General features: G+C 40.7%; 1 protein-coding gene and 1 long non-coding RNA gene across 3 annotated transcripts in view; one reads left to right on the plus strand and one right to left on the minus strand.

Annotated features, from left to right (window-relative positions):
- The window catches only part of LOC134503469 (uncharacterized), a 25,993-nt gene continuing 10,957 nt past the window's right edge, over positions 1-15,036 (plus strand). Inside the window, exons 1-2 of the long non-coding RNA XR_010068547.1 lie at positions 1-204; positions 1,811-1,868. This is a non-coding gene — a long non-coding RNA (uncharacterized LOC134503469). The remainder of the gene's footprint in view (positions 205-1,810; positions 1,869-15,036) is intronic.
- Positions 2,822-15,036, minus strand: part of PTAFR (platelet activating factor receptor) — a 13,125-nt gene continuing 910 nt past the window's right edge. The window contains exons 2-3 of one of the 2 annotated variants that reach the window (XM_063312266.1): positions 10,540-10,691; positions 2,822-4,352 (exon numbers count right to left, since the gene is read on the minus strand). In XM_063312266.1, coding sequence (XP_063168336.1) covers positions 3,237-4,313 — 1,077 coding nt within the window. In that variant the 5' untranslated portion in view covers positions 4,314-4,352; positions 10,540-10,691 and the 3' untranslated portion in view covers positions 2,822-3,236. The remainder of the gene's footprint in view (positions 4,353-10,539; positions 10,692-15,036) is intronic. The other variant, XM_063312267.1, reaches the window with a different exon arrangement.

Genomic DNA, 15,036 nt, shown 5'->3' on the forward strand with positions numbered 1-15,036 from the left:
GCGGAAGCCCCTTGCCGGAAGTGACGGTAAAGGTGAGGCGGGATTTGATTGGTCGGGGTGTTTGCCGTCGGCGGCCACGGCCGCCGCCTAGTTTCCTATCCGTGATTCAAAATGTCTGGGGGGGAGGGTGAGGGGAGACACAAAGGTTGGGCTGTGCGGCGAGGAATGGCCGGGCCCTTTTCTCACTTGCCGTTGGGCCGGCAGGTAAAAACAAAACGGGGCTGAGGGGGTTCTCGCTGCCTTCGCTCCCTATAAGCAAGCGCGGCCCCGGCGTAGTTACTGTTCTCAGCCTGTAAGGGGTCGCCCGCTCTCTTGAGCAAGAATGCGCCGCGTTCAGTTTGCCCAATGCATTGAACCATAAGCTGACCCAACGGGTTGGATTTGCAGCACATGCTAAACCACAAAAAAAAGCTACTCAGGGTTAACGCTACTGTAATGACGTTTAGCATATTTAAAAAATGCAGCTGCTCGTTTTCAACTGTCCTGATGAAGGGTAGTGTGCGGGAACAAAGCGGCTGAATCGTAAGCTAATCGAATTGGCTGGATTCGGGCAATAGGCTTCGCCTGCCTAGCTGTTTAACAATACTGGTGGGATGGGGTGTTCATAAATATACTGTAGCCCACAGACTGTATACCGGTTTCAAAAATTAGAAAGACCATTAGCTGAGAATACAAGTTTCCTGTATTTTTGGTGGCCATCTAATGGGTTGTCCAGGTTATTGCAGCTCAGATTTGTGGCAGGTCTAACTAGTAAATAACATTTTTTCCATACAGTTTAAATTAGATTTACATCTTGATACAAACCTACTTACTCGACCCCAACAAATTCATTTTAAGACAGACTCTGACACAAAAAGACACAGACTAAATTCACACTCTGTGCTCATCGTATATTGAATAAGCCATAGTAAATTGGGTTTCATACCACTAAGACATAAATTATATTTGAGAATGCGTGGTTGGGTTTACCCAACATAGTTTGGTAAAGAGCCAGTTTGGTCTAGTGGTTAAGGCACTAGGCTAGAATCCAGGAGACTGAGGTCTAGTCCCGCCTTAGGCAGGACCACATCTAGGGTCTGTGTCACCCGGGGCAAACATGGATTCCATACCCATTTTGGCACCCCCCCAACGCAGCGCCCGGGGCACATGCCCACTTGTCCCCCCCCCCCCAGTTGCGGCCCTCACCTTAGGCATGAAAGCCAGTTGGGTGACTTTGGGCCAGTCACTCTCTCAACCCAATTCACCTCACAGGGTGGTTGTTCTGGGGAAAATAAGAGGAGGAAGGAGTATTCAGTATATTCACCACCTTGAGTTATTTATAAAAAATAATAGAGACGGGATAAAAAAATCTAAACCCAAACAAATTTTATTATACTTTAATGTGATAGGAACCCATGTCAGCACTAAAATTTGTGAATTCTAGCATATCATATTCAGATACAGTTAAAATTTTAGGCAGCTTGACCCTAAACCTATTCCTTCAGAGATAAGTTCCACTGAATTCAGTGAAACATTTCTGGTATGCTAAATTGTTGCAGTTCACTCTTGTGTTTTATTTAGAAAACATTTATTTCAGTGCCATATAGTTACCAATAAATAGGCTCCAGATTGCAGTCCTGTTCTAAAGCAGCAAATACACAGAATACCTGGAGGGGTTTAACAGTTTGAATAGAATTTCTGCTGTGCTATTAACAAATCTCAAGATGATAGTAACAATGCAGGAATTCTAAACTAAAAACCATTTGAGAGCAAATGTTTGGCTTTTTCTATTTCTGATATGGATATACAAGTATATTTTTTTTCTTCACAGCATTTCACGTAGAGATCGTTTCTGGTATGTGGAATATGGAATCCAGACATAATCAGAGGTAACATCATATGATAGGTTTCTGTACTGAACAATAAAGGGGCAGGGAAGAAGGGACTGATCGTGGGAACTTTTCCATAGCTGCTGTTGCTACTCTTCCCCCTCCCCCCATAACTCAACCCTTCTTCATTGCACAACTTTATATCAGTCACATGTCTACTAATTCAGAGATTTAATAAACCACGATTCTTATTTATTAGTTGTATTTTTGAACTGCTTTTTAAGGTTACACCATTACAAAGCAACGGATAGAAAGAAACATTAGGCAACATTTGGGTCTCCTGAGAAAGGCAAACATTCCTTAGCAGTCAGCATTCTAAATCTTCATGCGTAGAAGAGGCTCCTGTCTCAGATGTGTGCCTGTCAAATTGTGGAAGGCTACAAATGTGGAGAAGGCGAATACGTTGAAGTGGCCAGAATATGCCAGAAATTTTAAATGCACATAAGCTTGTATTTTAGCTTTTACTTTTCCATAGAGATGATGGCAAAGAAGGGAATGAGAATTCATCCTTGGGGCTTGCTTCAGGATAGGTCTTTTTGTTTCCTACCTAAATTTGCATATGGATTCTTGGATAATTCATGAGTGGACCTTTTTGGTGCTGTAGCTCTCAGCCTTTCTGGGCGTGGAGTAATGGCAAAAGAGCAAGAAAAGGAGGATACCTTTGATGGAAAAGAATCCCATAGCTCTGTTCCAGGTATTGGCACTAGGTTCCAAGAAAGACCTGGTATGATGTGCCTAATGATGCCCACCCAATCCCAAGAGCTTTGAACAACCTCAGGATGAAAACAAAAAACACTAAGTATCAAATATATTACATCAGGGCTGCAACAATGTAATATCCACCTTTCAAATAAGAGATTCACAAATTCTTTCCCCTTGCAACAATACCCAAAGTCATCTCATTTGAGATACGGTGTGGTCTTTCAGAGATCTTGCATTTGTGTTACATGGACAAGAGCTGCAGTCCTAAATTAATTTGTCAATAATTCTTGCTGGTCATCAGCTTTTTCTTGACACTGACAATAAATACATTTTGCTGTTCTGTAGGAAAGTTATCCTTTCTTTCCACTTTCGGGTTTTCAGTCAGAAGGTCTATCAGTGTAGATGTTGTTCAGTCCAATTCCTTAAGAATGAACAGTCAGACCCAGAAGCTGACCATCTTCAGTTAACATCTGGGCAGCAGATTGAATAGACACAGAAATCACCTGATTATAATCTTTGCTGCCTGTGAGGAGACATACTGTATTTCCCAATTTGCATACAGTATATGTTTGTACTGTAACATACACAAATCGTAACCAAATATGTTTCTGGGTCCTTTTTTGCTGTTACAGAAGTGCCTCCATCCATCTTGAGTCCAAAATACTTCTAAGTTTTGGGGGAGGCAGAGAGACAATCTTCTAATTGTACCACCCCTTCCACGCCAGTCTCAGTTGTTTGCCTGGAACATTTTCGACTGTCTTTTATGCTTTTCAAATTTTCAGAAAGATGTTTCCTGAACTTTTTTGTGAGAAAGCAATAAATGATAGGGTCCAAGACACAGTTGGCACCCAGAAAAACAAGGGTTGCCTGGTGGACATCATTTAACAGTTTTTTGCTTTGGCAGCTTATCTTCCACTTGTTTAGAACCATCAAAGTCCAGGGTAGGTCCACTATGTGATGAGGCACAAAACAGAGGATGAAGACTGTCAAAACCGTGCATACCAACCAGAGAGCCCGTTGCCTGACACGGGCGCTCCTCCGAGTTTGCACTGGTTTGGAAAGCAGTGTCCGGATAATGAAAGCATTGCATACCAAGACAAGCAGGAAAGCAATGAAGAAGCAAATACAAATAATCACATGGAAGGCAAGGATAGGAGTTGTATCACTGGTGGTATCATAACGCTCAAAACAGCGTACCAGATGCTCCTCACGGGTCGTGCCATTATCAACCAGAAAGTAGATGGAAGGAACACCTATCAGGACCCAGATAGCTAAAGTCACATAAATTCCTCTTCTTCGTGTGCTGGACTGAACCGTTGAAATGGGCCTTGTAACGGCTTGGTAACGATTGTAAGTTATGACTCCCAGGAATGCCACAGAGCAGTATGTATTCACGAAGAATAAGTAGCCAGCCACATTACACAGAAAGCTGGGCATGATCCAGTTCCCTTTGTTGTGGTAATAAATAATCCACATTGGCAATGTAATCAGGAAAAGCAAATCAGCAATTGTCAAGTTAACTATGAATATTTTTATTTCATTTAATTTCTTCATAGCATAAACCCGACTGAAGAGCCACAGCACATAGGTGTTAGCTACAAAGCCCAGAATGAAGATGATGCTGTAGTAGACAGTGAATAGTATATATCTGAACTCAGAATCCACATGGCATGTTGTACTTTGGATAGAAAGTGCAGAGATGTTTCCATCTTCACCAGGTTTGGATGTCACTGCAGGAGTCATAGTGTTCTTTTAGAGCCAGATTCGTCTGTGGTTCTTATCCTGAAAATAAAATGACAGAAGGAAACGGTTAGTGCAAGATAAAATGACAGTGGATTTGTTATACCCAACTTGGAGCTGGATATGTCTTTAACACAATCTCACTTTGCTCACTCGCACCACACATTACGGGACAGTCCCTTGCCTTGCCCTCTAGGAATCCATTTTCCAGGCATCCTCTAATAATTGTGAGTTTTTCAGCCAACCCTGCAATCTGGAAATGTCTTCCCATGTTTAACTACTTTAACCTGTCAGTAGGTTGAACTCGGAGTTTGCTCCTTTGACCACTCACATTTAGCAGCTGGGCTTGTCAATCAGCCCACAACTCTAGGAATACCTCCACCCTGATAGCCTGCATTTATTTGATCTTCACCTCCATCATCCATTTCATTCTCTCAAGTGTGACCCCATTATAAGCATTCAGAATGCTCCCCTTTTTAGATTGGTTTGAGTAAATAGAGCATAAAATTTAAGAATCAGACTAACTTAAACCCTTTTGCTTCTTTAGATTATTAAATAAAATAATTACAGTTAAATGTCTAAAGTTGATGCATGGTTACATAATTCTGCATCCTAAGCTAAAGCAGGAGGCTGGAGGGAGAAAACGGAATGGGGAAGGGAGAGGGAGACAGGGATAACAGAGATATTAGGGAAGATCTTCCTAGGAGACTGTTTGCTTGGCTCTTACGATCTGTACTTCTTCAGTTTTTTCAGGGTAGGGCCGGGTGAAGAAAGGGCACTGGGTAGAATAAGAACCAACAGGGCTGGTTCATTACCAGGAAACTACATTATTTCCTCTTCCTTGCAATGTTTTTTATGATATTATAGTACAATGCCATCTATGCTCAACAGTTTCTCACTTTTACTGGTTTTTTTCACCCAGTTCTTCATATATGGTCAAGATCACTTAATGTCCTATTTTTCAGACTTTTTGCCTGTCAGAACCTGCGGCAAATTATATTTATTTTCACAGCCTAATGGATAAAAGCTCTTCAGCAAGAGTCTTAGGCAGTATAGCCCATAACATTTCTTAGCCAGGTTGAATTCAAGTGACCTGGTTGCTGTTGGGCCCAAACCCACTGGACAGAAAGTTAAGTTTAGCCAATGATTTAAAAGATGCTACCAAGCCCTAGTGATCAGGGACACCAAGCCCATCCCTCATTACACAGCAGCATTGTTAGTACATCTTAACCTGCAAGAATAGCTCTCATGAAGTTAGACTGGACAGCTTCAAGGATATCAAGCTTTCGAAAAGTACACTTGGAAATCTAAAGAAATGGGAAATGGCTTCAGCTATGAAGACCTTGCAGGCTACAGGGGTCAAATGAGCTCCCTTCAGATAGAAGAACCTCAGGATAGTTGAGGAGCTGTGTTGTGCGACATTTGCCAGTGAGGACTGGAATGGCATTCAGAGGTTTTATGAGTACTTACTACATAGTATTTCCATTTATTTGCCAATTGAATTTTATAATTCCATGCAAATACTAAGACTAAGTTTTATACTAAGTTTTATGATAGTTTATTCCTAGTTTTTCTTCTAAGTAGAAAGCAGCTAAAGCACTCCATGCTATATATGTTATTTTATTGAAAATTTATCAATGGGGTGATTTTTGTCTTCCCAACAGCGATTTTTCAATTACAATCATGTTATGTTGCCTTCTTTTCACTCACTTCCCCCTTCTAGGCAGGAGAGTGCCTTGGAAAGAAAGTTATTTGACTTTTATCAAATTATGTGGCTTTTAAACTTCCTTATAATACAGTTTTACTGGTATTTTCTAAATACTTTTTACTGCATTTTTCAGGGTACATCTGTAACTGTTTTATCTGGAAGGAAGTGAAAAAGGGGGTAGAAAAAAGCTAAGTTGCTCAGAAAAGGATCTGTAGGCATTCTTGAGAAATAGTACATAAACCACAAACTAAATTGGGCAACATGGAACGAGGTGGAACATAACTACAGATTTGTTTGTGGTTCCTTTCTCAGTTTTAAAATGCTTCCTGCTTTTGTTTTGTTTTTTTAATGAAACATTTCTAAAACCATTAGGCATCTTGACCAAGTCTGAGGGCAACCATTCTGCACCCTGTACTTGAGAACAAGCCCTATTTAATGGCACATATTCAGGGTCAGTGTTAAGGGTTGCTTGGATGGGCATTTGCCAAGGTGTGGAACCTAACAGTGCCAGCTTCTGATCAGAACCATCCCAAGCAAAGTATTCTCAGGCATCATGGACTGGTGAGAACGTTGCAGGAGGAGAAATGTGCTGGTCTGTGGTGGCAAAAAATCAGGAGTCTGGTAGCTCCTTTTCCAACTGACAAATTTTATTAAAAGGCATAAACTTTTGTGACCTGCAACTCACTTTATCACATGCACAGAGTGACTAGACTGATGAAATATTGAAATTGGGGTGAGGTGGGAGAGATTGCTGAATTCATCACATACATCAAAAGGTTTTCAGGCATTCTCAGACAGTCTTAACAAACACAATGGATTTTTAACACATTACAATTGTTACCTGATAAGGTACTTATAATCTGTGTCTCATATAACTGCATCTGCATAACAAACCTGTCTCCCCCTCCCTTCCCCCCCACCTCAACCCAATTTAAACCCTACATCAGACTAGCCATGCCATGCCCCTGATGAGATAAGCTGTAGCTCAACGAAGCTTACATCTTTTAATAACGTTTGTTAGACAAAAGGTGCTACCTGACTCCTGATTTTATGACTAGTAAGAGGAAACAGAAAGAAAGGAACAGCTGTTTGTCTCAAAAGGCCTGGTTTGTGTCTCCAAGTAAATTTGTTGCTCTCAGGTACATTAAGTCATTGGCAGTGTTAAAATGAAACTCAGCAGCTAGTCATAGTTATGGGTGGGGTGCTGACTTTTCCTTCATGCAGCAAAATGCCTTAGAGTAATCCAGGTATTATGCTGATCTCTCATTTCTCAATGGGAGAAGTTTCTGTTGGCAGCAGAACTTTGGCACTGCTCCCAAATCAACGTGAACGCAAAAAAAAAACCTTTCCAAAAAAGAGCTCAGTGGGCATTTAAAGATCCTCTCAGAGCCCCAAAGGAAGAGAAACTCATGAAAACATAGAAAGATGCTTTATATCAAGTCAGAAGCAGTGTGTTTGGCCCTGTCTGTTTGTTGATGCTGACTGGTGAAATAAGACAGCAGATAAAGCTGATATGGAGAACCAACCTTCCTTTGTTTATTCCAATATATATGGCCATCCATCTCAGCATCGTGACTCTAGGTGGCTCACAACCGAACCACCATTAAGTATAAACTATCTGGTGACAGCATGAACCTGCATTTATTAATACACTTAACCATTGATATACCACTTGGAAGTCACACCTCTCTATTGACTTGTGGGAGAAGCCTGCAAACATGTGACATGCATTAATGTGGTACATTAGAACTCAACATTTTAAGGTCTTTGGTCCAACACAGCTATGAAGTTCTCAGTGGGTGTCTATGAACTTGTCACTCTAACATGTTTCACAGGCTTGGTGCTAAAGAAAAAACTTGTAAAGGGATAATTCTTATGCAGTACTTTGGCAAAATGTGGCACTTATATTTAAGAAATATATAAGTACATAGAAAATAGAGATGTTTATGCCCTTATTTGGCCTTGATGTGGCAGGCTTTTATTTTTAGTTTATTTTTCTAAGTGGCTGCATTTTTTGTAACTTCCATCTGATAAATAGAGGAACAGAAACCACAAGAATGTTTGTTCTACGGTACCATTTTGTATTCAAGAACCCTTAATATATTTTGCTGTACACTTTCTACATAAGTCCACTTGTCTTTTTCCAAACAGAAGAGATCCTCTTTTCACCTTTGTGGTATTTTGACCTTAGAGCATCCTTTCCCAACCAGGTGCCTTTCTGCTAATGCTGGGCTACAACTCTGATCATCATCAGCTTTGATGGCAGGGTATGGATAGATGATGGAGTCCCATAGTCTGCAATAGGCCAGTTCAGGGAGGCTGTTCTAGAGCATTGTTCCCCACTTGGTTCACATCCGAAGCTGGAATATCAAACTGTGCCCATTACTGGGGGCAGTGAAATTGCAAGCCCCTCCCAGATATTAATTCCCACCCAAGGTGCCGCACTCGAAGCCAGAAGACCATGAATTCTAGTTCTCCTTTAGGCACTGAAGCTAGTTGGGTGACTTTCAGCCAGTCAGTCACTCTTTCTCAGCCCAACCCGTTGTCATTGTGGGGAAGTCAGGAGAAGGGAACATTAGGTACACACTGCCTTGAGTTGTAAAAAATAAAGGTGGAACACATATCTAAAAAAATATATATGCTACTAAAATTAATAGTATCATTCAGGGGTTGGGTTTAATAAGGAAGGACCGTACACTTGTTCAGTTCCAGAATGGAAATCCTTGGACCAGGGAGTCTCTCATTCTGAATGTTTATCTTTTATACCAGGCTCTAATTGGTAGATCTCCACATGATAATAACTTGAAAGAAAAAAAGGAAATGCACAGAATTTGCCTGAACTAAGTGACAACACTAAAGACCTTCACTGAGCTTCATCCAGCACAACTCTTTTAACTTGTGAAAATATAATTGTGCATTTGTAATATAGATAATCTTCACAATTTCAGCACCATTTGCACTGATATTAGATTCCCTATTTTTAGTAGAATTCCACTGTCAGTTTGCCAATCATGTAAAAATCAGTTACACCCATTCCTGGTCTGGTTGACTCTTCAACTTCCTGATACTGGAAACAATTTCTTTTGAAGGCTAACAGGATGTAACATTTAATAATAACTTATTTGCTGAATTAAAAGGAAGACAGTGATTGAAGCCATAGCAACAAAACTTGTGTGAATGAGGATAAACTGGATCACTGCACAAACCTATAATACAATATAGGGAGCCTAATCCTTTTGTTGTAGTGTTTTTTTGTTTTTAGTGAAAGGTGGACTTAAGGCAAGGGAACCCAAGGTTTCCCTATAGTAGCCAGGTTGTTACAACTCATCTACTCCTGTCCTTAACCCCAAAGTCCCAAGTCCATAGACATAAACTGGTTGCCATAACGAGTTAGTATCAGTCAACACAAACCTGCAGAAGCAATTGCCATTTAGGGCAAAAGTGGCCCGATGGGATCTTGTGGATGCTGATTAATCTTTTGTTAAATACCCTTCCAAATTTCTGCCTGCCCAGCTCTGATCTTACCAATTACAGTAGATGCCTGAAAAGCCCCATTGAAAAATGTCTACAATATCCTGATTATCAAAGACATTGTAGACAGACACAATAGTGGACAACTCATAGTTGACCTGCCTGTTTGTGATAAAGTTATCTGGAGAAAGACAGCACTGATGCCAAAGGAGCCAATCAAAAGGAATTTTATCAGGAGGACTGTCATAGGTACATATCCAAATAGGAATTGACCCTTGTTGGATATCCACTATGGCTCATGGATTGTCATAATCATTGCCAATGCCTGAAGTCTCCTGGCAACGTATTTGTGAAGCAGCATCAGTTGGAGCTAGAAGAACAGCTGTCAAATTCTCATCCTCTTCTTTGGTATGGTTATTCTGATGGTGTGGAGAGAGTACAATCTTAGTGATAAGGGAGCAGGCAGGGGAGGAGGGATCGGCTGAGTGCAACTTGCCCAAGAATTTCCAAAATTTGGAACTGAGCTTATTTGCAGTATCTACTATTTCATAACAGCCTCATGTGGCACAGAGTGGTAGGCGGCAGTATTGCAACTGAAACTCTCCCCACAACTTGAGTTTGATCCCAGCGGAAGTTGGTTTCTCAGGTAGCCGGCTCAGGTCGACTCTGCCTTCCACCCTTCCGAGGTCGGTAAAATGAGTACCCAGTTTGCTGGGGAAGGCAGTGGCAAACCACCCTGCTATAGTCTGCCAAGAAAACGTCATGAAAGTGGCGTCCCCCCAAAGGGTCAGACGTGACTCGGTGCTTGCACAGGAGACCTTTCACATTCACACTATTTCATAATCAGAATAATTATTTCTATTAAAATACTGTATTCATTATTAAGCCCCCCCTCCAAGATGGAGTATTTCTGTTCTACTAATCCATTGGCAATATGCATATTTCTATAAAGTTCCTCTGAGTATTTGGGACAAAGAAGCCTTGATTACAAAAGCTGGATGCAATCCTAGCATACTTAATAATTTCATCCGTAAAATACCCACCACTTACCAGAGCAAGGATGGATGTTCTTGGCTGAGTCCAAGGTTTGGCCACAATGTGATGGACGTTGTCCATCAATAGAAGGCCAATCTGTGAGAACAGTGTCTCTCATATGCTTGATTTGAAGCTTTTTCATCACACACTGAATTCTATAAACACAACTGAAAAGACACAGGAAACCCGTGTAGTCATTGGAAATGAAGAAACCATGTGTGTGTCATCCTCATTGCCAAAGAAATAAAAAGTTGAGCAAATTTAAGAGGAAGATAACTTCCCACAAAAGGCTATAAGAGACAGCACATACTATATATTTTATCCCCACCTAGAGTTCCTCTGGAATGAGGTGGGAAATAAAATACATACAAACATGCGTAAATGTGGAAGAATGATGTTGCTGATCCAAGGAGCTGTGGGGTCGGCATTGATGAGTATGACATTTCTGAAACTGAACTGAGTTTGGATTTGCTTTAACTTCATTTTGATACCGTGGGGATGTATGCAATGTGTAAAACTAAATTCTGAATCATCAGACGGCTTAATCAGTCCACAATAGACTTGTTCACCCTGGGCATTTTGGCAGTCACTAATTGCATCACACATTTGTTCACCCCAAAAGTATTTGCACGGAAAGCCATGAGATCAGCTTCATGGAGTATAAAAAACGAAACGGGTATAATGCAGTTGCCTGGGTTCAGCTTGCTAGGATAGCTATCATTAGGCAAAAGAAGGAAGTCATCTCAATCGGCATTTTTTGAGAGGGAGCAAAATGTTAGAAGAGAGAGTTGTGCTCTCTGAGCTAGCCTGATGTCTTCCGCTGCGTGGAGAATGCTGTCCCAAATTACATGGTCTGTCCAGTGAACCTTTTGCACATATGAAGGGGAAGTGCACCATGGATTTTTCATGGCAGGCAACAAATAGGTGTGACCCAGCCCTGTTTCAAGTCAGCTTTTTTCAGTTCCTCTCCATTACTGAATACATGTTGAGTTAGATTTTTTTTTTGAAAATGTTAACAGGTTAGGGTTAATTTCTCCTCTCCATTATACATGAATGGGGAAGACATTTAAATAACATACATATAGCTGATCTATCCTCTTAGGGGTGCACAGGCTAAGATGCCAGGACCATAAGCAACCCCTGAAAACCTTGAGTAACAGAATTATTATCAAATTGTAATTTTTAATATGACCCAAGGAAAAAATCTTGGGTCATATTAAATACATGAGTAGAGAATAATCATATTAACTAAATGTAATCTTTCATCTCATTGACCTACTATTTTTTGGTGTACACTATCAATTGGGAGGATGGGGAGATAAGTGGGCAGCAGAACAGACTTCTCCAACCTAGTGCTCTCCAGTTGTTGGCCAGGCTTGCTGGGAATCGGGAAATTGCAGTTCCAACACAACTGGAGAAGAGGAGATAGGCTTGGAAAAGCTGCAGAAATGTGTTCGACTTTGTACCCCAAGCAAAGACCCAATTTCTCTGCACGTATAAAAAACTTAAATAGTGTCCTCTTTTCTGTTGGTAAGGCGCAATCCCTTCAGAGAAATTCTGGCATAATCCCAAATGAGAGAACAAGATTTGACAATGATCCCCATAGAGTAAACACAGCCCTTGTGTGATTTTTGATGGTGCATTTCCTTGCTTTATATTGTTCAGTGATGACATGCACCCATCTGCATCCTTAGCTTGGATGACTTATTGCTACAATTTAGAAGCTGCTTTCTCCTTTTTTATTGGTCAGGTATAGGAATTAACCTCAATTCCAGAAGACAGAGACGCCCCCTTTTAATAAACAAAGCCACCCCTTACCTGACTCACATGTTCTAACATAGCTACACTGCTAATCTTGCTGGCTTAATAAACCTGTGTGGATTGTTTTCCATCCCTTGCCAGCATATCAGTGTTGTGGAAAGTAAAGGCAGGGGAGGGGAAAGTGCCTTCAAACTTGCAAAGTTCTGTTACTGTAAGCTTACAATAAAGGCGATATTAGTACTCATGGTTTTGGTTTCCTGTCTGGACTATCTTGAAGGGGTAACATGTACTTAGAGTCAGCCCAAGTGGTTGAAAGAATATTAGTTCGTCCTGATTTTAGAAATCCCATTGATTTCAATGGGATTTACTCTGACTAAAGCTAGATCCATCCCCAGGGTGGCGGCGGCAGCGGCTGTTGCTGCTGCTGTTTGGTCAATGATTGTTATGCTGTATTAATAGTCTTTGGCTAAAGCTGAACGTTACTTATCCTGTTTAACAGAGCCTTGGAAAAAATCAGGTCATCTACCTTTTTCAGCTGGGGATCACATTTGGAATTTTGAGGACATGTGGGTGCTTTTGCAAAGTAACGGAGGGGTGCTCACTCACAAAATGGCTTTCGTAGGTAAATAACTAGTTACAAAGAACCAGTTTACCAGAATACTGTCTAATATTCCTTCCACTCCCTCCCCTGCATGGCACTCTCCTACCCTTTCTTACCTTTCTCTGTTTTCTGAGTAGTGGCACAGAGAAACAAAGGTTTGGGCTACAACTACCCATCATTTTGGGTTTTTTTAAATCCAATTTATATGACTTCCCATCTATCTGAAGAAACTCTGGGCAGTGAACAAAGGCAAAACAAAAATAAAACTTGCCATTCAAACCAAACCAAACCAAACTAGTGAAGGTCCAGTAAAAATTTCCACAGTCACCAATCACATACACCCATGCCAAGGTTCCCATAACTAACATCCCAGTTCCAATGCCTGAGGTATTTTTTTCCCTAGGAATGCTTATGGGGCCCTTTGGGTTCCAGAGATGCTCTTGGAAATAAAGGTGACACTACTACTATTGACTACAAAAGCTTTGACTTTTTATAGTACAAAAAGTCAGACAAAGACTTTGGGAAACCCCAAGGTAGTGTCTGCAGATAAATTGGTGCCCGTGTACCATTTTGAGATTCCTGAAATAAAAAGATCAGTGGAAATTGGGGAAAGTGTAGTTCCTTCCAGAACAAGACAAAAGGGGAACTGGAGGCAGGTTAAAGAAAGAAAGCAGGTAGCTGTTGTTGGGTAAATGAAGATGAAGGAGCGTTAGGAAGAGTCTGTACTGAATGATCACCCAGAGAGATGTGCTTGGCCCCCTCCTTCTCAATAATTAGGAAAATGGCCCAATCAATCCCTTTCACCAAACTTTTAATTGATCTCAACTGTATTAACTGTATTGACATGTTTTATATTTTGTATTTTGTTTTCATTGTTATCAACCACTTAGAATGCATATATAAGCAGGCTGTAAATTTAATAAATAAACAAATAATGGAACCCAATATTCATGAGCTATTTTTAAGGATGCCTGTTCAATAATATACACATCCTGGCCATCCTTGGCTATACCCATGTTAACTAAAAGACTGCAGTCAGGAGTGGAGAAAGGGAATCAGTGGACTCAGACATAATTAATGGAGATTCCCATCTTAGAAGGTGTCCCATATAGGAAGATTACAGATTTGGAAGTTCCGCCTGACTTGAGCTAGAGTTTTGACTTTCAGAACTTCCATTCCCAGAAAGGGTGGTGGGCTGAAGCTTAATGCCAGACTAGATGGCCAATACTACTGGTTTTAATAACATGACATATTACCCTAAGACCCATTTAGGAGGGAATCAGTCCCAGTATGTCTGTTGCTGATGCTCCAAGAAAGAGCAAGACAACAGAATAGCTGTAAAACTCTTGAGCCTGGCCACTACCAGCCAACATTTCTCCTAACTCAGCTCCCTTGTTTGGAAGAAATCTGTGTTCTCTGTCTTGCTGGAGAATTCCTCAACTTCCTGATACAAAGAGAATCTATGCCTCATTACGGTTCTGTTATGAATGAGACATGAGATTCCACTTAAAAGAGGGACAAGGCAGGTATTCTGGCCTTGTTTTGTGATAACAACTATTGATATGATTTGGTTACACAGAATATTTTTCATGCTTGTGCCATCATAAAGCATCAAACAAAAGAGTACAAAGATTATGTACATAAAGATTATGTGCAAGAGTACAAAGTAGATTATGATAACCTATGTTATGATTCTATTAGGCACATCAGAAAAGTGCATAACCAATACAAGAAGATATCAAGCACAAGGCAGCCTTGAAAGGACAGGATTTTAAGGCCCACTTAACAGAGTTTAGGTCCAAGCTACTTAGCAGATCACCTGCTCCCATACAATCTACACTGCAGTCTCCGCTCATTAGCATGGCATGTGTTGCAGATCCCACTATGGAAAGGCTTGGAATCCACAACCAACTTGGCTTTCTGCATGGTAGAGCCCATATTATGGGATTAATTGACACTAAAGTCAGCTGCTTCCTTATTAACATTTATTTACCCAGGCCTTTTAATTATATTCTGTCAATTTTTTTTCTAAAAGTATTTATATCTGTAATGTTTTAAAAGTGTTATAGATGTTTTATTGTGCAGCCATAAGGACTTGGCTTTTCTTCCATGCATTGAGCCAGGATGGTAACTAAGTCTATTCTGTTAGG

The sequence above is a fragment of the Candoia aspera genome, chromosome 10 (genome assembly GCF_035149785.1).
Source record: "Candoia aspera isolate rCanAsp1 chromosome 10, rCanAsp1.hap2, whole genome shotgun sequence".
Classification (NCBI taxonomy): domain Eukaryota; kingdom Metazoa; phylum Chordata; class Lepidosauria; order Squamata; family Boidae; genus Candoia; species Candoia aspera.